Genomic DNA, 22,325 nt, shown 5'->3' with positions numbered 1-22,325 from the left:
ACTATTGAAGATAAATGATCTGTAAAGGACATTTCAAACTACAGAAAAGCTGAACTCCCATCTCAGATCAAATATGTACACTTAATAACATGAGTTGAGGATGATCCAGAAACGTATGGAACAAATATTGCAACAGCAGATATTAGTATGCTGATGTGATATTTTTCTTATGTTTGTGTTTATAAATCGTAAAAAATGGGAATTTGGAAGAACAAAACACGATTATGAAAACAAATATTGGAACACCAACAGTATTGCTGTAAAAAAATCCTTTATAACTGCTGTTTAAAAGGTAGTTGTTCAAATAGGTAATTACACTTCAGAGTTTTTCTAATGAGTACATCCTGTAGAGATCTGCTAATAACTTGTGCAATTAGCTAGACTTACACTGTGAATACTATATTGATTTTTGATACCTGTCTTTTCTGCTTATGACCTTGACAGTCATGGTTGCTCTGATGAGCAGTTCTGAAAACTGCTGTACACCTTGTGGTTGAATAACAAGTCCTGGAAACGCTTTACCTTCTCATAACAGCAGCATAAGGAACACAGTGTTCTAGCTTTTTTGACTCTGTGAACAATCCTGATGTCATGATAGATTACTGTAGTTTCCATAAACATGCTTTTTGTGGTTTGGTAAGAAAGCTTCTTCCCTGAAGGTATTTTGTACATGGTGCTAGTAGCATCTTCTATTTCTTAGCAGTGCATTCCTATTCACTTGGAGTCTTCATACTTTTTACAGCTTCCTGAAGTATTTTTAGAATAACTTTAATGCTACCACATCTTATTATTGCCCCAAAAATTTCTAAAATTACCTATCATATGGTAAACTCTTAAAACGCATTATGTTGCTAATTTATTCTGCATCAACACCTAAATAAATATTTAAGTATTATACAGTAATGTTTATTTATCATATTTTCAGTTGCAACTGGCCTTCACTTTATCTTATTGTCTAAAATAGCTGAGTTAATACAAAGTTGTATAAAAGGTATTTTTCCTGAAAATTTTCTGAAATACAAGTGAAAGATTTTTCTTACTGTAGACAAAACCATTTAAACTGTTCTTTTAGTTCTTGGCTTAAATATGAAGCAATAATGAAATTGTACTGCTATAGCTTGTACACCATGTAGATATTTGTGTTTCAATTTTGAACATCAATATTTTGATGAATCTGATTAAACAATGTAACAATTATCAGTAGTTTTGCTTAAATGTTTAAAGTGTATGTCAGGTTGAAACTATGGATGAAGCCATGTGGTTTTGTGCATGTTTATATAAGTAACTGGTCTGCAACCTCCTGTGTTGCAGGAAAGCTTTCTTTGTGTGGGAGAGAATATGAACACATATATGTATATGTAAATGCAGAAAGAATTGTCAAACATTTCAAATGCTGTATATGACAGATGAGTTGCATGTACTTTCATGTACACAAGCACTTTGTAAAATGTCAGCTGTGGTCACAAAGATGATTATGCTTATTTATAATTTACCTGCTCGGCCCACAGGCGCATTTTTGACTGCTGGTGGACACTGGATGCTTAAGTCTGCCCCACATTGGCACGCACCCTGTTTGTCAGTAAACTTCCAGATAGAAACAGAGTGTTAAAACATAACCATAGGAACAAATGGTTATCAACCTATTTTCTACCAACTGAAATATTTAATTTAAGGATTGCTAGTTGCTAAAAACTAGACTCCAGTCTAATTACAAGTTACTGCTTGCTGTAGGTATTCTGTTGAATTCTGATTTCTAATGCTTCCAACTTCAGGAGACGCCAGGCTCCAACCCACCCATCAGGGCAAGGTTTCTGTACAGAACATGCACTAGGTCGCTGCAGGCAGTAACCAACTTCTAAAATGATTATCCTACAGATCAGGTCAGTTGTGTGGCTTCTTTAGTTCATGGGGAATAGTGCAGGCTCCATACTAAAGGCTGCATGTGCTGATTCCCTTTGGCTGTGTGCTGGCCACAGCTGCCAGTGTACCGCTATACCAGGCAGAACTACTAAGCTTGAGCAAGTCAAAGAAGCGGGACCTGTCATTTCTTTAGTTATTTCATATATTAATGAACAACCACACTTCTCTATGTAATATTTCTTCAAAATTTGCTCAGCATTGGGGTCTCAGTGGTTGAGGAAGAAACAATTGTTCCCAAAAGACTAAGGTTTTAGCCTGTGACTAGTTACAGGAATAATCCAGCAAAACTCTCTTGACAGTGGTGTTCAAACATTGGATTAGAAAACCACATAGTTCTTTACAAACTTTAATATCTCTCTTGGGCTCCCTCCTAGCTTTGATTTTCTTTTGAGTTTTTACATTTTTATGGGTTTCACAGTTCTTTTAGCCAAACTATACATGAAATAGCTGTATCGGATAAAGATACCCTTGTCTTTCCTTTTTTAAGAAAGTTGTGTATTCCTGGTTTTCGCACATATCTGCTTTATATTTTCACTAGGTGAAAGAAAGACAACAGTCTCTTGCACAAAGATTATGAACAAGAACATCAGTCTTGTGGACAGCAAGAAGTGCAAATATTTAACAAAACCTGAACCACAGATCCGCAAGTGCAATGAGCAGCCATGCCAGACCAGGTAATAGTATGTTGGTTACATTAAACTGTAATACCTAGATGTAAAAATACTAGGAGAAATTACTAAGAGAAATTACTGCCTCTGGCAATGAATGTGCAGTAACTACATACATCCAAAAGGCTATAATGCAAAGTGTAGGGAAAACAGAAACACTTGCTCTTATTTCTCCCAAGTTTTAATGAAAGAGAGCCCTTAAGCACATGCCTAAATCAATTCTTATTCAATAAAGCAGCCCATTACTTTCCTCAGAGAGAGTTCTCACAGACTGAATTGTACTATGAAATCAAAATTTAAATGCGGTTTATGTAAAGGTGGATTTAATCCCAGGCTTTTAATTAATGGTAGGTTTCAGTGTTTTGTTCAATCAGGGCTTCACTCTGAAATTCACCCCAGGAGGCAGCTGCAGTATGCAGTCTGTGTCCTACAAAGCCCTTACAGCCTGCTCCCTGTACGGGCTGTCGAGGCTGGCACAATGACCCATTTCAGAGTTCGCCATCCTGTTTCCATATCGCAGCTAAGAATTCTGACCAAGGATGTCCCTAAGTATTGTGTTGACTTGGTTAAAGGGAGGGGAGAGCTGCTAGCAGTAGTCAACCAGCATCCCCAGGAATAAGCACTGGGATAGGTCTACCACAGTCATCTGGAGGACAGGTGGATGTTGTTTTTAAAGAAAACAATGAGAAGCAAATAAAACACAAATATTGTTGAAGAAAGTATGTAAAATGAACCAGAAGACATAGCCTTCTTGGAAAGGATGAAATACTGAAATTAATAAAAAGAAAGTTATTATACATTTTAAGTAAGACCAAACCACCAAGATTTGGAGTTCCCCAGACTAGAGCATTACACTTTGTAGGGATTATTTCTGTTTCATTATATACATACTTGAGCAGATATTTTTATTTTATTTTATTTACATCACTGAATAGAAATGGAATAATCTGATCTTTTTCTGAGGCATTGTTAACTGTAAATTTGTAATGTATTTTTTCCAGCTTATTAAATGAAACATTTTAAATGTTACGTATTGCTACTTGCAGATACTGTGCTGAGAAGTATAGAAAGATACCACGATCCTTAATTTATATATCCAGGTTATATATACAGTGTTAATGATTATTAGAAAACAAATATTGTTAGCTTTCAACAGAATTGTAACTAAAGCATATGCTTGCATAACTAGTTGCTTGTTATTGGCACTTGAAGAAGTATCTTAAAAACAATTGCATTACTTTGGCAGGCTGTGATTTGTAAACCAAGCCTCTGGATTGATAATTGAAAAAAAAAGTTAGTTAAATGTTTTATTTTCTTACAACAAATGCGTGACAGAATATTGGAATAGATTTGTTAAATCTCAGTTTCCTAAAAATCCTCCCTTGCAATCTAAATCTCCTGGGATACACTTGTGCACTGCATCAGTGGCAGAGCTGTTTTATTTTTAAGGGCATATGGCCATAGTCTGGAGCTACAGACCATTTGGGGAAAATTATGTTCTAGAACGATTGCTCCCTGGGTATGTATAGCCAAGCTACATCAGCCTTCCTTGCTGCTGGGATTTAAACCACGCAACCTGAGTTAGGCTTGACCCTGAAGAAAAGTCTGAGCTTCTATACTTCCTCCAGAGCAGCAACCCTTTCACACAGGAGTGATTCTGTCCTGCAACTGAGTATTTTCAAAGAATGCTGGATTTTACATGCATGGCATGCACTTGACATATAGGTAGTCATATAGATAGAGAATAACAAATAGGCTGATCAGTAATCTGTCATCTTTAGAATGTACGTGTACTTTGGAGCTTTTCCAGTTGGAATTATGAGAGGAGAGTACTCTGAAAACATAGGGACAATGGGTTGGGGAATTAAATGATATTAACATATTGATATTAACATATGATATTAACACCTTATGTAATGTAAAATATGTTATATTAATGAGTTGTCTGTTTGCAAAGTGAAGTTAAAAGGAAGCAGAGAATATGCAAGTATGTCTTGGGTGTGTGTGTACTGGTAAGCAAGGGAGGAAAATGATGTGGTGGTTCTTTTCCTCTCCTGATTTCCTGTTACTGCGGTGCCTCTGTTTCTTTGTAGATGGATGATGACAGAATGGACTCCATGTTCAAGGACATGTGGAAAAGGGACGCAGAACAGACAAGTAGCCTGCACATGGCAGCTGAGAAATGGGACCCTGATCAGAGCTAGGGAGAGGGATTGCCTTGGGCCAAAGCCTGCTTCTGCACAACGCTGTGAAGGCCAGGACTGCATGACTGTGTGGGAGGCAGGAGTCTGGTCCGAGGTGCTGCATTTATTCATACAAATAGTCCACAGTGATTATTTAAGCCTTACTATTTTCTGGAAATATGATTTTTTTTCAGCGGCAAGTTGCACAGCTCAGTTTAATGATTTTTGCGGTGCTCATGCAATGATTTGGCAAAGGGATCAGGGACTAAGAAAACCAGCCGTGTAGAACTACTACATTTTACCTAGTTAATGTCCTGGAACAGTTTCTTTTGGCCAGTTTTCAAGCACGTATAATCAAGTTTGTCCTCACTGTAGCAATGGGTATCTAGGAGTAAATGAAATTAAGGCCATCACTTATCAGCTACCAGACCTTGAGTTCAGAGTGGTAACACCTCTGACATACATTTCTACCATGGGGTGTTGATCAGCAAATGGTAGCTGCCATTCTGCTTCAGAGAGGCTGTAAAGGGAGCTACATGCCAAGAGGTGATTTCCTTTCCTTCCTCTCTCTTCTCCTTTTCCAAGAACAGCACAAGCAGTGGGCAAAAGGACCTGTAAATAACACAATTTCACATACATTGTTTCCTGAAACTTTGCTATAGAATGCAGTTATTATTCAAAAAGCTTCATTAATTTCCAATCTTTTAATCTGCAGGTCCATTTGGCTTTCTTCTTTTTCTAAAAAGCTATACTACTTCTATAAGTAGTTGCCTTGTGGAGGAAACACGGTGTTGTTATCACTGCCATCTGAACAAGCTGAAGGGGTTATTTAGAGCTTCTCCCTCCATTAGAAGAGCAAAGGCAATTCTGATTGCCTCCCATACTTGAAGCTGTGCTATGAGTCCTTCCGGATTCAAAATAAAAAAAGCAGTTTCTGAATGTGGGTGCAGTTCCTTCTTTGGTTTCCTCTGCTCAGCAGCACCCCTTGTTCCCCAAGGAAGAAAGAGCTAAGAGAGAGTGAATGGTTTCAAATATGAAAAGCAGATGCTAACATAGAGATAAGACAATAAAACAGCAGCAGTTCCTGGTTCCTGAACACAGAGGTTCATAATGCAAGGGCTGGCCGTGAGAAGAGTGGTATTCACTTACAGAGGTGTGAGAAAGAAACACAGATTGTTTAGCTGGTTTATTTTACTTGAGAGATGAGAAGTAAGTAAGCATGTTTTTGTTGGAAGCAATAAGTATGTTTTGAAGAGTGAGGTGTTTCCCATAGCCATTCCTACTATCACCATTGTATTGGAAGCTAGCCATTAGTCCTTCCTGCTGTTATAATCAGCTTGGCAAAGGAGAGTTTTTATCTGCAAGCAGCGAGATGATCAAAAGCAGTTATAATGTTTTGAGAAGGAAATGGCATAATTTTTGGCAGTGTAAGTGGGAATGGTAGAAAAAAAACCTCATAGATTAAGACCTTCTGTGCAACTTGAAGAGTTTTCACGTGCTGTATATGCTGTGACTTTGAATTTTCATATTCATTATAGATTCCTGCTTAGTTTTAGAATATTTACTTTTCCATTTTAACATTTTTTCCCTCCCAAAAAAAAGTCTATTAGACATTAGTACATTTTTTCTGAAGTTGCTTCATATCTTGTTCTTATGAACATTAATTACATTTTCTTTCATTATATTTTATTTCATTCATAGGACAAAGATTGCCTAATATTTTCAGTGTAATGTTTTGCATTTGCTTCATCATAATTTTTCAGATGTTTTCTTCCAAAAACCCATATTTTGCTTAAGCAAATAATTGTTGATGTACTCATGTATTTTTAGCTGAAAATGCAAAAATTGTCATCTGCCCTATGAATAGTGTTTGTTCCCTTGTTAGGTTTTAAGAAATCAAATGTCTATGCAATCGAAGACTCTAAGTCAGGAAGTCATTGAAGTCTTTAAATATTTATGTTAGCCTGGTAGGGGTCATTAGAAGGGGATAAAATGAGGGAACTATGACTTTTGCAGAAACCTGAAAAACACCTTTTTCCAACAGTGCTCTGTAAAGTGTGGTAAGGGAGTACGGCATCGGACTGTGAGGTGCACCAATCCACGCAAGAAATGTGTTTTGTCCACAAGACCTAAAGAAGCGGAGGACTGTGAGGACTATTCCAAATGCTACATCTGGAGAATGGGAGACTGGTCTAAGGTGAGGCATCCTTGATACTAGTGCCCCACAGCATAATACATTTTGCAAGCTGAGTTCTTTGTAAGAATTGCTTTTATCAGAAGTGTAGGAGTCTCCTGGTTGAGGGAACGATAAGATTAAATAAATAAATAAATAAATAAACAAAAAAAAAAACCAAAACAAACAAACACCACATGCATACCAAAACATGTAGTCACACTGAGACCACAGTCTAAATCACAATCAGAAATATCAGAAATATAAAGAAAGCTAGAGATCAGTCTTTAGTATCATGCAAATCTGGTATAAATTTACTGTTGTCAGTACATAAGCAGATATCTCCAGAAATTGCAGCTCACTCCAACTTCACAGTTTGAACATTTCATTAATTTGCATTTGCACATTTTATTTTTGTTTCCAATAAGTTACACCCTCCAGCCTTATAAGGAATAATTTTTAGCCTATTAAATTTCCACATAGACCATTTAATATTTAGGAAGCATCTATTACTGTCTATCCTGAACATTTGACGTAGCTGTCAGTACATTATTTCCTTGGCATATGGGTTTTGATTTTGGTGAGGTACATAAGCATAGGCTTTAACAGAAATTATTGTTTAGATCTATGATTGTATGTGTTATTGGACTAGGACCTTGAATATCTGGTACAGTTTTGCATATCCAAAACATGCAGAAATACTTCGATTGAACCTCAAAATCACAGTTTTCTCATGCCATATCACAGACCACACTTTAGCAGAGATTGTAATTTTTTTTTTTTTTCCTTTCTTCTCTTTATAGCTTTGCACAGAACACTTCTACTTTTAGTGCCTAACATTATTGAGGCAGCTATTAACTTGCTTGTATGGAGAAGCATTTAATGTATTTTTAGTTGTCTTTCTTGTGATGTAACAGCTGGAAACAAGAACTAAAGCCAGCAGTGTATGACTAGCCAGCCTTCCAAGAATTAGCTGCAAGTACTCTGTGGGCAACTAGTGTTTCATAGAATTCTGCTTGGGAGCTCCCTTTTTATGACAATGATGTACAAATTGTTACTATCACATTACTATTTATTCTGTTTTCTTTTTTCACATTTAAAGGATATAGGATATGTCAAACAATTATCTTTTTGTATGGTGGAGATCATTTAAAATATTTGGAAATATTTTGGAGCAGTCTCATAAAAACTGGAAGATAGCCCCCCTACCCTATTTACTTCAAAAGCACGAAGTAGTGTAATCATTAATTTTTCAAACAACTGAAGCAAAAACACTTCAGCAGCAGGGTGACTTTTACAAGAAGATGTCTTTGGCAATAAAGTTTAGTATTTGCATTTTCATACCACAGAACTGCAGTAAAAATCTCTGTCATTTACCATTAGCACTAGAAGGGAGTAGACTATAGAGAAGTGATCATCTGCTTTCTTAGTTGAAGCAGTCATTCAAATCAGGATTGCTGAGGCTATATGGAGATGTTAAAACAGTTGCACAGTGTTCCCAGTGCCCTCTGGAGAAAATAAGAGCTGTATTAAATAATTAAGTACTTTTCACAAACATCCATGTCAGAGATTAATGTACAAGAATTTACTTCTTCCTGGTTAAAATTTACTGAGATCTTGTATGCTTTCCTCCTACAGTCAAAGCTGTAACACTGTCAAGTATATTGTACTTTAAACTTCAAAATTACAAGATGAGGAATTATTTTATATGGAACTGAGAAAACCTTTTGAACAGTTAACATACAGCCTGACTGGCACTTGTGCAGCTGAGATTTTCCAAGATTTGTACCAAAAAATAGATACTTAAATTTCTTTACAGAGACATGAGTTCAATTTAGAATAAACTTGGATTTCTTTTTTTTTTTAACTTATTACTATTCTGTTCCATTGCTAGAGTACATAGCAACGTGAAGTCATGGCATACATGTTAATATGTCTGTGATGGGGAAAAAAAGTGGAAAGCTCAGAGAAATGTTAATCTTTGCTCACTGTTTGTTTCTAGCTCAGAGGTTCAGTGCAGCTTTCTGTGCTCACTATTTTCACTGTTTAGGATTGCTCTTGACATTGACAGAAGGCTGTTTCTTTGAGCAGAGCCAAGGTCCCCCAACCTAATGCCAAGACTTGGCATGAAAAATTTAAGTGACACTTCTCACACATTTAAACAGGAGGCTTAATGTGATCCTTATTGGCTTTGCTGATCCCCTTTAATTCCAAAGTCATAATTTTAAATTAAGCTTAAATTGCACTATTACGGAAACGATAACATTATTAATAATCATAGTAGTGTTGTAATGGAGAGAATTTGTTTTAGAGGTACAGTCACATAGAGATGAAATAATTATTCTGCTTGATGTTTTAACAATAATACCAAGATCAAAGACAATTTGACCAGGATTGCAAGCTCCAAGAGGTCAATAAACACATCCATCCTTCTAAAACTGTGACTTAATTTACAACTATGCTGTATAGGCTGGACTGTGTGCCGCATTAAACTCCATAATAACTCTTAAGTCACCAAGGTGGCTCAATATGCTAAACATCGCTATTCTTACCATCAGTTGGGCTCTGTGCCTGCCCTCTTGAGGAAAAGGATTGTGATGAGAAAGTAAAGAATAAAGGCTCAAACTGAGGCTTTGGAGCCAGAACCTAGCAACATTTCCAATTACATTGTCGTTTCACAGTGAATGCTGTCCTTGGAATATCATACTTAATAACATCAAAGTTACCTTTGGATGAGGAAAGCTCATAGTTCATAGCTACTGTAGTGCCAGCTAGGGTGAGATGTAGCTCAGCCTTGTTAGCAGCAGTGTGCTTTACCAAACTGTCTATTGCAACCCATTTCAAGGCTATGCAAGGACAGAGTCATGTTCAGAGAGATTCATCATCCAAGGATAAACAAGTAGGTAGAGGAGACATGAAATGAAATTCATATGAACTACATGTTAACACATCTGCCTGGCTTACTAGAGGCGTTCACATCACTGTAGAAGTCATTCTCCAAAAATGTCTTAAACATCAACAGCACAGGGTGCTTGAAGGGCAAGTGTTGGGTACTTCAGTTTATGTAGGAAGCTGTGTAGTTTTGGGGTTTTTTTTTGGCTATTATCTAGAATGTTCAGAACATCAGTGGAATAAATGAAGCAGGAGAAGCAGGGTGAATTTTGGAAAGGAGAATAATTTGTAGAGTGGGTTTTGAAAATAATAATTAAAAGCTTAAGTTTGATATGATATTATACCGGACACACTGGGAGAGATTTAGCAGGGGATATTAGGATCAAAATAGTGAGAAATTAAGTAGAATTTAGGAAAAGCCATTTGTAAGATTTTAAGAAATACAAAGTATGTGTCTATACGAGACCAGAGAAGATAACATGGTATGGGTTCTAAAAAGACGTTTTGCTATGGAAGCCGCAAACAGGATGCATTCATTAGAAACTAAAGAAATAGCAGCAGCAGAATTTCTAAATAGTATCTATGTGTTAGAACAGAGATGTAGAGGAGTCATATGTGAGATCTGGGATGATGGTCTTAATGGCTGGGATGGGGTTTTCTTTGTCTAGAGCCTGAAGAAGCAAAAATGGGGAACAAAGGTTAAGTGAGCCTGAAGGGACACCTAAAGCAACTGCTTGGTTTTTACACAAATAAGTCCCAGAATTCATGGCCTATTCCAAATTATTGATTTAAGACAGTACATGCAATACCCTATAGAAAGTGTGTGAGTGTGTTGGGGGAAGACAACGTGAATTCAACAGGTCACAGGGAGTGCTGAGTGATACAAGAAAGCAGCTGTCAGTGATGATTACTTCTTTCCCAAGCAAAGAACATGTGAAAATGGAGAAACAAAAAAACCAGAACAAAACAAACAAAAAACCCCAAACAAACAAAAACCAAACCAAACCAAAACAAAACAAAATATCTTTTTTGTCAGCTATTCAACACCATGGGGCATTCAACCTTTAAACTGTGGGCTTAAATATTTAAACAACCCCTAAATTTCCATAGCAAATAGACTCAACTGATTTCATCTCCTTCAGTTAAAAAGTAGAATTAGGATGATACTAATGTTACAGTTTTAGTGACAAGGTGATGAGCCTTGGTTTTATTCTTTGGATCCACATCCAAAATTGTTAGCTCTTTTAGATTCCAGGAATGGAACGCTCCTGGCCAAAAATATGACACTATTAATAGATTTATGGATAAAGAAATGATGTGACTTTTGTGAAATAATAGAAGTCAAAATAATACTGACATCACATTAATAACTTTTATATTTACTTAACTATACAATTAGTTTTCAGCAAATGAGCTATGTCTTTGTTTCAGAAATGAAGTATGAGCAAATCATATGGAAGAAGTCAATAAAATGAAATGAGAATGGGGAGTTTTCTGTACATTTCTAACCAACCATGTAATATTAACACAAAATAATAGAATAGTTTGGGTTGGAAGGGATCTTCAAAGGTCATCTAGCCCAACACCCCTGCCATGAGCAGGGACATCTTCAACTTGGCCAGGTTGGTCAGAGCGCTGTCCAGCCTGGCCTTGAATTTTTTGTTTCAGGTAAAGGGTTTTTTTTTTATAGATCAATGTACTGTAGTATTTTGCCTGGAAGAAATGTCATGTCATGTGAGTTTCCAGAAAAACAGAACAAGACAAGCCTTCATAATAGGCAAAATCACTGATAAGACTGGAAAGGATTTTAGAAGTAGACACTACCCATTTTGCACATACATTAAATCACACATAAATAGGAAATTCTGGTATCTCTAGCACATTTAGATATACTGGGACATCTTTTCTGATTTCCTGCTACAAGTGTCTTTAGGTAAGCAAAGTTTTTCAGAAAGCCATGCTGCAATCAGAAGGTAATTATGGTGGATGTTATGTTCTCTCTTGAATGGCATTATCTTGAAGTGGGATTATATTAGAAAAAAATTAAGTTGTGGTATATCAATCGTATGCATCAGGACTGAGCTTTGCTGGGGCCCATAGGAAAACAAAGCAAGAACAAATCACAACAAAAAAAAGCTTACAGTTCCTGCTGGAAGATGCTTGTAGTCTTACCTGACAAGTGACATGGTAGGGGGAGAAATATACACTCAAATAGATAATGAAAAGAACAAGAAAGAAAAAACATTTTAAATCCATCTGATAACAGCTACTCTTTTTACACCTGTGTGTCTTAGGAGAGGGTCTCAAGCAGAAGGTACAGCCTTTTTATATTTGCTTTGCACATTCCCTTCAAGAACTAAACAAATAGGTGCCCATAATGACCTTTTCATGGAGTACAAGAGATGGTATAATGCAAAAAAAAAAAGGGAACAGATGAAAGAGAAGCAAGTTCCATAGCTAGAAGAGGATGCCTGGAAGATGGCAGCATGTAGCAGAGGCAAATACAACCACGTACTTAAGTAAGTCTGTACAGCCACAGTCTCACTGAACAATCTTCAGCATGCTGCAGGATGCCATCTGAAAGAGTGCCATGTGGAAAGAGGTAATTCACCTACATAGCTACTGTTGTTGCCTGAGGAAGAAAAGTATAACATAGATGAGTTCAGCAATTGTATGAGATTGCTTTGGACTCCGCTGATGTTAAAGATTGGTTTACAGGGAGACATGCTGAGATGCATGCTAGCAACACAAAGTAGTAGTGAAAAGGTTGACTTCTGAGTCATTTTCATAAACATTACCAATTAGAGGAAGTCTAGGAAATGACAAAAAAATATGAGATCCAAAATATACCTGAACAAGCTGGGTTTTTCTTACTCCCTGGTAGTGGAAGTAAAATGATAAAAATGCTGCTAAAATATGTAAATAAGAACTTTATAAATAAATGACATTTTCTTACACATATGACCAGCAATATTTCAGAACTAAATATTGTTAGTATTAGTATGCATTCATAGACTTTTAAGCCTTGGGGAAAGGTTGTCACATTTCCTTGGCACTCCATATCTCTATGGTTCTACCTCTAGCTTGAAACCATAGCTACAAGTGAAGCAGTGTGGCTGCTATTTGCCTTACCACTGTTTGGCAGTACTAAAAGTGGACAGGTATGATTGATTGGATTCTGTCTTACTAGTGTGAGAGACATGTATCTGTATCTGTATCATCAAAGCAGACTTTTATGCCCAGTGAAGCAGGAGTTGCTGAGTCAGTTGGTATGTATTTTAAAAGACTCTTCACTGTACAATGTAGCCCATTTTATCTTAAGTTGAATAGACTGTAGGTATCCATGCTGTATGCATAATCTCTATTTTGCTGTTTTCTGTTGTTGACAGCTAACTGTCCCTTTAGTTTCTGTAATTACCTTCTTTACTGGTAGGTAGTTTGTCTAGCTTTTTATTGAATTGCCAGATTGCCCAAAAGGATAGGTAGCTGTGATAGATATTTTAGTGGTATACTGGTGATGGGGTTTAACTCTAGCCAGCAACTAAGTGCCACACAGCTGCTTGCTCTCTCCCTGCCCCTGGTGGGGTCAGGGAGAGAAAGAATCAGAAGAATAAAAGTGAGAACACATGTGGGTTGAGATGAGGATAGTTTAATAAGTAAAGCAAAAGCTTCATATGCAAGCAAAGCAAAACAAGGAATTCATTCACTACTTCCCATGGGCAGGCAGGTGTTCAGCCATCTCCAGGAAAGCCAGGCTCCATCATGCATAACAGTTACTGGGGAAGACAATAGCCATCACTCTGAAATCTCCCCTTCCTTCTTCTTCTCCGAGTTTTATATTCTGAGCATGATGTCATATGGTGTGGACTGTCCCTTTGGCCTGCCTGGATCAGCTCTTCCAGCTGTGCCTCCTCTCAGTTTCTTGTGAACCTGGCATAGCACGAGAAGCTGAAAAATAATAGACTACTACTTAGCAACAACTAAAATATCAGTGTATTATCAAAATTATTTTCATTCTAAATCCAAAACACAGCACTATACCAGCTACTAGGGAGGAGATTAACTCTATTCCAGCCGAAACCAGACAACTGGATTCAGAGATCAAGGGTATCGACTGAGCTTTGTGATCTAACACATTTCTTTCCATACAAATGACTGTGTTTGAACAAATTATTCTACCTGCAGCCTTACTGAGAAGTGACAGTGTGGGCAGCCTGAAAAGTACTGATACTGTCTGTTAACATTAATGGCCCTCTTCAAATGTGGTAAACAGAGTCGGTAATCAGGAGTCCAAAACCTGCATATGTAAAATTTCCAAAATGCTAATTTATAATTTTTTTTTTGACATTTTAAAAATCATCTTTGACTCTACATAATAAGGTAAAAGAAATGAATGTCTAGAATGATGAGAATATTTTTCAAACATTCTTTAAAATTAAAAATTAATTGCTTTAGCTTCCCCAAATTAGGCTGAAATGTTTTTGTGAGAAGTGGATTGGTCAAACAAGATACTGTCAACTGGGTTAGTTCTTGGCATAGGTTTTTTTGGACCAACTAGGTGGCAAGTTCCTTGGAATTTTGCAGAGTAATACAAAGGTATGGCTTCGGGGAGAAAATTTGGTGAAACTGTTCTGCATCATGGCATTTACTTAACATCTTCAGAAAGAGAAAATCATTAATGTACATTTGTATTACAGCATTAAACTTTGATACTGGATCTTAATTTAAAAGGAGATGGGGATTACCTTCAAGATTAAAAAAAATAAAAGATAAGATAAACTAGAAAGCTAGAATTAAGAAAACAAACAAACGAACCCATGTTAACTATAATTATTAGAGCTAAAAGCACAAGTAGGACATTGAAGCTTGTTCAGCGCTGTGTTTCAAAATTTGGACATTGTGATCTCTTGGAACAAACAAGGCCAGTCAAAGGAGACAAGTTCACACCTAGCAGGAGATATGCCATACAGCTACAAAGGCAGAAGTCACAGGACACAGCAGCAGCTTCTTCCCATTACCTTCTTTTCCACTACCACTGTCTTCCAAGCCATTCTACTATGGCCTAGATGAGGCAAAATACCGATTTCCAAACTTTTCTGGTTGTGAGCCATATAGTGCCAGAAGTCACAGAAGTACTTATTCTTGTTTTTTTTTGTTATTTTGTTTTAATCTGTGTGATTATTTTTTACTGTTTTCTAATAGCTTGTAGCTAGTTGCTAGCTGAAAATACTTCAAAAATACAATTTATAACCAATTATTGAAAATTTCTTTTGAAATAATTGTATCAAATTAAACCCTGTGATTTCTGACTGGCAAAACAGAATCAGAATAGCTACTTAACATTATTCATTTACCAGTTTTAAAGAATTACGAATAATACTATATATTTTAAAATACTGTAGGAAATATTTACTTTTCTGCTTTATGTATGCTGTTTTAGGCTGTTACTCATAGCTTTATGTTTAATCGCCAGAGTTCCCTCATCTAATCTTGCCACAAATACTTCCAATAAAGCTAACATAAAACAGAGTTCACTTAAAAGTAATGCTTATTCTTTGGTAAGTTTATCACAGGACAACAACTCAGGTCAACTTTGTCTGTCTGCTGGCTCTCTGGCAGCACTCTCAGGACACTTATGCTTTTGAGTGACCACATCATACATAATAGAAACATTACACTTTAGTATGGTTTTCCTACTATTAAAGAAGTTAGAATAATTTTCTGGAAATCCATTTTCTGACAATTGAAAATGTGTTTAGATATTCTGAAGAGAAAATTAACCAGTGGAAGTGTTTTTGATAATTTTAAGTTATTTTTTACTTCATTTTCTCTGTTTCTTTTTTAAGGTTTTTATTTCAAAAGTAATGACTCGTATGTGGGATCATGGTATTCCAGCTTAAAAAAAAATCCTTAGGTTCAGTTTCCTCATAAACTCTCAATTTGTTGTCGGGTTTTTTATATATATTTCATATCCATTTAGCTGAGTTACATGCTATCACTTCAGATCTTCATGTTTTAAAATTTGATAGATATAGCGAATGGAAGTACACTCCTTGTTAGGGATGAGCTTGCTCTTTTACTTATAATACTACTGGAAAAATTTGAGAGTGCTACTTAAAGGCAAATGCTTATTTTTATGTGATACAAAACAGCTTTTTGACATTTTTTTAATTTCTGAAAAGTAAATAGATAAAATATTAGAAATTTTGAAGAGGAAAGGGTTTGTTGGAGGGTTTTTTTTCCTCCTATGACACTTTCTTTATGTCCTTAATGCATTCTTTATATCTTCTTTTCATTAGAAATGCCATAATCCCTTAATTTTGGTGCTCATGAGTTATTTCTACAGAACAGCAGGTCAGTATTGTGAGATATGCTGACATTAAACTATATACTCAAAGGCTAATATTTCACATTCTTTTTAAGAGTTAATTTTCTTCAGTCCAGAATGAGATACTCCAACTATTTCATCAGAAAGATACAGGTAATTACGAGGTCATCAAATCTAATAGCTTCCAGATTCTTGTTTGCATGTTTGATAGTTATAATGCAGTGATATCTCAGATATGAAAGTGTGAGATGTAATATTGTCTTTTTCATCATTAAGAACTAATGGCAGTAATATATATATAGCATGCCATAAGAAAGACCTTTTATGAAGTGTTGGCAGTATAATATGAAGTCTAATCCACTAAGTGTGAATCCTCTTAAAGAGTTATGCGTTGCATCTATACAACTACTTATATCACTTGATTCTAACAAATAATGATCTCCTTCTGGTTTCTTTGCTGACATACTTTAAAAATACAGCCTTAGGCAAACCTTTTGCATCTTTAGAATTGATAAAATATCCATAAAGACATTGGAAAGAAGCCATAGTTCTGTAAAAGTGCTGTTGACTGGAATTGTTTGTTTCCTAGTCTGGCAGGTACAGATCCTAAAGAAATGGTGCTTATACAGTTTCCTTTCACTTCCCTCATCTCAGAATATCACAACCATCACAGATCTATTTTATTGAAAAAATCAAATTGAATATTTGGTTTCAGCTTTGTATCTGTATTTAAAAACCATGAAGAAGAAATACAATTCACAGAACCAGCAAAATAAAAGCTAAGGCTTCACATCACTGGGAAGCATGGAAATATAATATTAAATATGGATCTACAGAAAGTATAAATACAAAATGGAAAAGGCTGTGAAAGTAAAGTACATCTGGAGCATATAGAGAAACATGGTTTCCTGTATCTATTATGGTGTTGCAATTTTTGTCCATTCTTAAACATAGGTCATAATTAAGAGAGAAAAATCCTGATACCTTGCTTGATGTGGAGGGTGGGCTAAGAATGAGAGGCTGTAATATAATCTGTTGTTTTTATGGATCAGGACTCCAGATTGTCATACACAGAATTTTTGCAGCTTAATACTGAAGGTTAGTCTTCACCTTGAAGTTTTTCAAGAACTTTCATCTTTAGGTTGTTTGTTTTTGGTTTGGTTTGGTTTTTTAGTAATACAATCAAAATCAGTTTTCTTCATGTGGAGGAAATGAAAAACTTCATGATAAAGGCTTTTATGTCTGTTTAAAGCTGGTGGAATAATCCACCAGAAAAAAATTCCCTTCCCTTTTGCTCTTCTTCTGGTTCCTGAGGGATCCAAATCTATTGTATGTGCCACATCAGAAAACTCTTAGTCTGCCAGAAATTTTCACTTCAGAATTTGAGGGTCTTCTACCTGTTCCTTGCAAAGTTCAGTGAGAAGTATATTGTGGCATGAGCCTTCCTTGAGCCTGAGGAATTTCATGTTCCACCAGTATTTCTCTAAGCAGGCTTCCTAAACAAACTAATAAGTTTAAGTGTCCTAACAAAATAAACTAGTTTCATTGGGAAAATCAAGCTTTTTAAATCATAAAGTGGTGATTCTGTTACACTAGTTCATCCAAGAAAGGTATTGGGGAACTGAACCTGAGTTTCAAATATTAATTTATGACTTCAAAGATGAGTCCAGCGAGTCTGTTAAGACTGAAACCTATCAAACCCCACTATTCATTCAGAGTAAATGAGGAGGAGAGGAGGAGAGAGGTGAGGAGAGGAGAGGAGAGGAGAGAGAGAGGAGAGGAGAGGAGAGGAGAGGAGAGGAGAGGAGAGGAGAGGAAGGAGAGGAGAAAGAAAAGAAAGAAAAGAAAGGAAAGGAAAGGAAAAGAAAGAAAAGAAAGAAAAGAAAAGAAAAGAAAAGAAAAGAAAAGAAAAGAAAAGAAGAAGAGAAGAAAAGAAAAGAAAGAAAAGAAGAGAAGAAGAGAAGAGAAGAGAGAGAGAGAAAGAGAAGAGAAGAGAAGAGAGAGAAAAGAGAAGAGAAGAGAAGAGAAGAGAAGAGAAGAAAAAGAGAAGAGAAGAGAAGAGAAGAGGAGGAAAGAAGAGAAGAGAAGAGAAGAGAAGAGGAAGAGAAGAGAAGAAGAAGAGAGAGAAAGAGAAGAGAAGAGAAGAGAAAGAGAGAAGAGAAGAGAAGAGAAGGAGAAGAGAAGAGAAGAGAAGAGAAGAGAGAGAAGAGAAGAGAAGAGAAGAGGAGAGGAGGAGGAGAGGAGAGGAGAAGAAAGATGAAAAAGAACAACTAAACTTGCTAAACTTAGGAGAGACCAACAACAGAATTTTCTCAGCTGAACTTAGCACAAGTTCTGAATTTTAAATTTGGCATTCATATACTGAGGTATTGGGTGTGTCAGAAATGAGAGACAGAAAGACCTTCCTGAAAAGATGCATGGGAGAACTCAGACTCCATTTTATGTTTGGATACATTAGCTGCTCTTTTCGTATTAGTTTTCTTCATACACAACTGCCTTTAATAATAATAAAAAGCAACAAAACAAACAAACAAACAAACAAAAACCACAAAAAGAAGTAAAAAAAAAGGCTCAAACTGCAGATTATTTGCTTTATTTAGTAACCGGTAAGAATATTGCTAAAACTCAATATAAAGTCTTTGTTGAAAAAAATTCACCACTTCATCTACTACCTGCCTTCAAAAGCAAACTTCATAAAAACACAAGGTACATTAAAAGATGGCAAACATGTCAGTGAATATGAATCCTGTTGCTAAAGTTTGCTTGCTATCCTTGTTTCACACTCACTTTATGAAAAGGTTAGAAACAGCTTAAATGCTGGAACTGATGAACCTATACATAAATGATTAGGAATGCTCTGCTAATAATTTCCAGTAGAACTCATCACTGAGTTTCTTTATGAGCACATGCCTCTCCACTTTGAATGCTACTTAGACTTGTAATTTATTGAACAATCCATTTATTCTTGAAAATAAATTGTACAAGTGAGTTCTGTTAATGTTGTCTCAGATTGGGTTTTTCATTATGGATTGTATCAAACTTTGCAGTGATTGCCTGTTGTCTTGGCAGAAAGATGCATTTTGACTGTTACTGTCTGCCAGTGACAATTTTTCCCTTAATTTAGGAATTCCTACTTCTTATGAAGGCCAGCTGAAGCAGCTAAGGCATTACAGCACCTTCCTCAGCTGTTGGCCTTGGGAATATGTATTCTCTCCAGAATATATATATTTGGCAGGGAATAGAAAGAAGGAATCTTGGGTAACGGGTGTGCATGCCAAGCGTAAGGATTGTTATATTTAACACGCTAAGTTTCTGTCCTTGAAATTATGTCTAAAAGAAGTTCAAAAGTAGGACAAAATTCAAACAGGATGACTAGATTTTATTTGAAAGAAAAATAAAAAAGATAAAGAAAGTAAGAAGAAATAAAAAAGGAAGCTGTTAACTGTATTTATCCAGGAATTTTTTGTAATTTTTAACAGGAATGTTTTACATGTCTTGCTGTTTGAACAGTTCTACAGTACCTTTAGGACTGTGTCCAAAATGCACAGATTAACAGCCACATAAAAAACCTCTGGCTGAGTATTAAGAACATTTAGTCTAAACCTACAAACAAAGTGTCCTACAGGATTTTTCAATAATCAGCTACATGGCCTTAAATTTTAGGTCATCTGAACACTCAGAAGTAAAATGTAATTAACCACCACAAAAAATAAAGTATAGCATATGCAAGAGTGATATTTGGGAGGTGGAGGGCATGGGAAGAAGAGCTATAGAAGAGTATTCTGCATTGACTAGTAACAAAAACTGTGGATTGAAATTAATCTGGGATCTGCTGAATTGATGCAAATTACTACGGATTGTTTTTGGAGTGGGTGTTTTCTGTAAATTTTATATACATAAGTTTTATCTTAAGCCATATGTATATAAAATCAGGGAAACAAGCAGTTTTGACAGATAATTTTTGGACTAAATTCACTGCTTGATATGTAAAAGTGAAAGCATTTTTGTTTCTCGTAAGGTGGAGTTTTGTTACAGTTTCAAACATGAAAGTCCAGAAGTAAATAGAAGATATGCCAACTTTAGCTACATACCACAAGTGCTACCTAAAAATGTGGCAACTGCACATTCAGTGAGAGGTATTTGCCTCAGCTGAATATTTTCAGTGAGAGAAATCAAAAAGTGAGGCAAGCTTAGGAGACAGTTTTTGAAGAGTCCTGCTACAGCTAGAATGTATACATGTATATGCAGTAAAATGACTATAAAAACGATGATCAGAGCTGTTGCTCTGAGTTGTATCTAGCTGGTTTGCAGCAGCTGAGGTCGTCTCCTAGTGAAATTTTATTAAGTCCATACCTTTACGGAGTGAAAAGAAAAATATTGTGGGTACCTTTTATCCTGTAATATTCAGGGTGTGTTCTTAGTTATACCAGCAGTTGGCTGGTGTGTATGCAGCACAAATTTAGGTTTAAAACCACTTCATAAAGACAAAGAGGAGTCTTAGTGTTTGTCTGTGTAGCTTGCAAATGCACTGCTAAATGCAATACCTGAAGTGTGTTTCCCTGTTTCATACTGGTCCATATTACTTTGAATGGGAGATAACATAGATGCAGTAAAAAGATTCTTTATTATTATTTTTGGCTTCCAATCAGTAAAATTCTTATTTTGAAGTCAGACAAAACTGGTGCTGCTGGTGTGTGAACAGGGAAGAGCACAGCTTGACTTTCAGATGTCTGGTTGATTTTAAAACGCTGGTGGTTTGGAAAAACCTCTCCATACTTGTAAACTGGTCAGTCTGCCTTTGAAAGTTTTGGATTGTGAATCAGTGCAGTAGCCTTACCTCTTCATCTTTTCTATCAATCATGTTTCAAGACTTTGTAATGAGTTTTATAAAATAAGAATTAAATACAAAGTTAAAAATCATTACATTTCTGTGAAAAGAAGATAAATCAGAAGGCATTATTTTATTTCCTGCTTTGCTACATATTTCCTATATGAACTGAGACATTTCATTTGATCATCATTTAGTGTCAGTTTCTTCCTCTGGGATGCTAATAAGTAGCTCATGGCAAGACAAAATGGCTCATTTGTAAGATGAATACATCTTTGGATAGAAAACTACATTGTAATGCTTCATAACACACTTTAAATATCTCACAAAGGCTAGTAGCTGCTCTGTCATTAAAGGGATGTTAATTCAACTATTAAGATTTTAATGCCAAAGTCTTGCCAAATTCTGCATAGAAACTCAAGGCCTAAACACTGATTAGCCAAGAGAGAGATCTGTCTGCTTGTTGCATGTAGTTCTCAGTTGCAGTCACAAGAAGCTTTTGGGCCACAGCTCATTTGATGAGGATGCCACCTGAGTGCTCTGACAAAGGCAGCTGCATACATTAATTGTTATGCATTATCAATTAGCAGATAAAACATTGGAGCCCATTTTGTCAGCAGAAGTCTAGTGTCTTTCAAATCCCATTCTCCCTCCAGTACTCCAGATAGCTAGGTTGCACCTACTCATTTCAAGATAAACAAAGGTTAAGGGCAGATAAATTATTTTTAGCTCTTATGTACCAGATCCACCTAACTGTCTTTTCCCTCCTCCTCTGTAGCTGACAAAAGATATGTACATACTGCAAGCTCACATATTCTCTTGCTTTCATTAATAAACATGGAAGTGTTTTACTGAAGGGGAGAAAATACAATAGTGTATGCATAATTACTCTACATTAATGTAATTGTGATAATTTTAAAATATTATCTTCATCTCACTATCTTCATCAAGTTGTCATCGTCATACTACCTTCATCATTCCTTCATTCTCAGGTTTAAGGCTTTTTTGAGTGGTCTAGATTTTTTAATTATTTTGCTCTTCCATTGTCTCACTTGTTGTCCATTAAAATATTCCAAAGGTAAACCTCTCTGAAATTATGAAGAGAGGAATCCAAGAAGTGGCTGGAATTTTGGCAAAATTAAGATCAATATTCTGGCTGCTCTCTGGTGATTAAATTTGGGTATGTGTATGTGTGATTACACATGTTTACCAATGTGCATCATGTTGGCCCATTAATAGGAAATGAGATTAGTTTTAGCTGCACAGAGAAATGGCAGAGAATTTGGGAAAAGGAATTCTATTGAGAGGCTTTTTCTCATGCAATTTGAAAGCA

General features: G+C 36.0%; 1 protein-coding gene across 1 annotated transcript in view; it reads left to right on the top strand.

Annotated features, from left to right (window-relative positions):
* Positions 1 to 22,325, top strand: part of ADAMTS19 (ADAM metallopeptidase with thrombospondin type 1 motif 19) — a gene marked incomplete at both ends in the record, with an annotated part of 147,877 nt that overhangs the window by 119,924 nt on the left and 5,628 nt on the right. The window contains 3 exons of the mRNA XM_080362911.1: positions 2,459 to 2,594; positions 4,682 to 4,886; positions 6,816 to 6,968. Of these exons, the coding sequence (XP_080219037.1) occupies positions 2,459 to 2,594; positions 4,682 to 4,886; positions 6,816 to 6,968 (494 nt within the window). The remainder of the gene's footprint in view (positions 1 to 2,458; positions 2,595 to 4,681; positions 4,887 to 6,815; positions 6,969 to 22,325) is intronic.

Source organism: Nesoenas mayeri, assembly GCF_963082525.1.
Source record: "Nesoenas mayeri genome assembly, chromosome: Z".
Lineage (NCBI taxonomy): Eukaryota > Metazoa > Chordata > Aves > Columbiformes > Columbidae > Nesoenas > Nesoenas mayeri.
The sequence above is the reverse complement of the archived record's forward strand: the minus strand, read 5'-3'. Positions and strand labels throughout refer to the sequence as shown.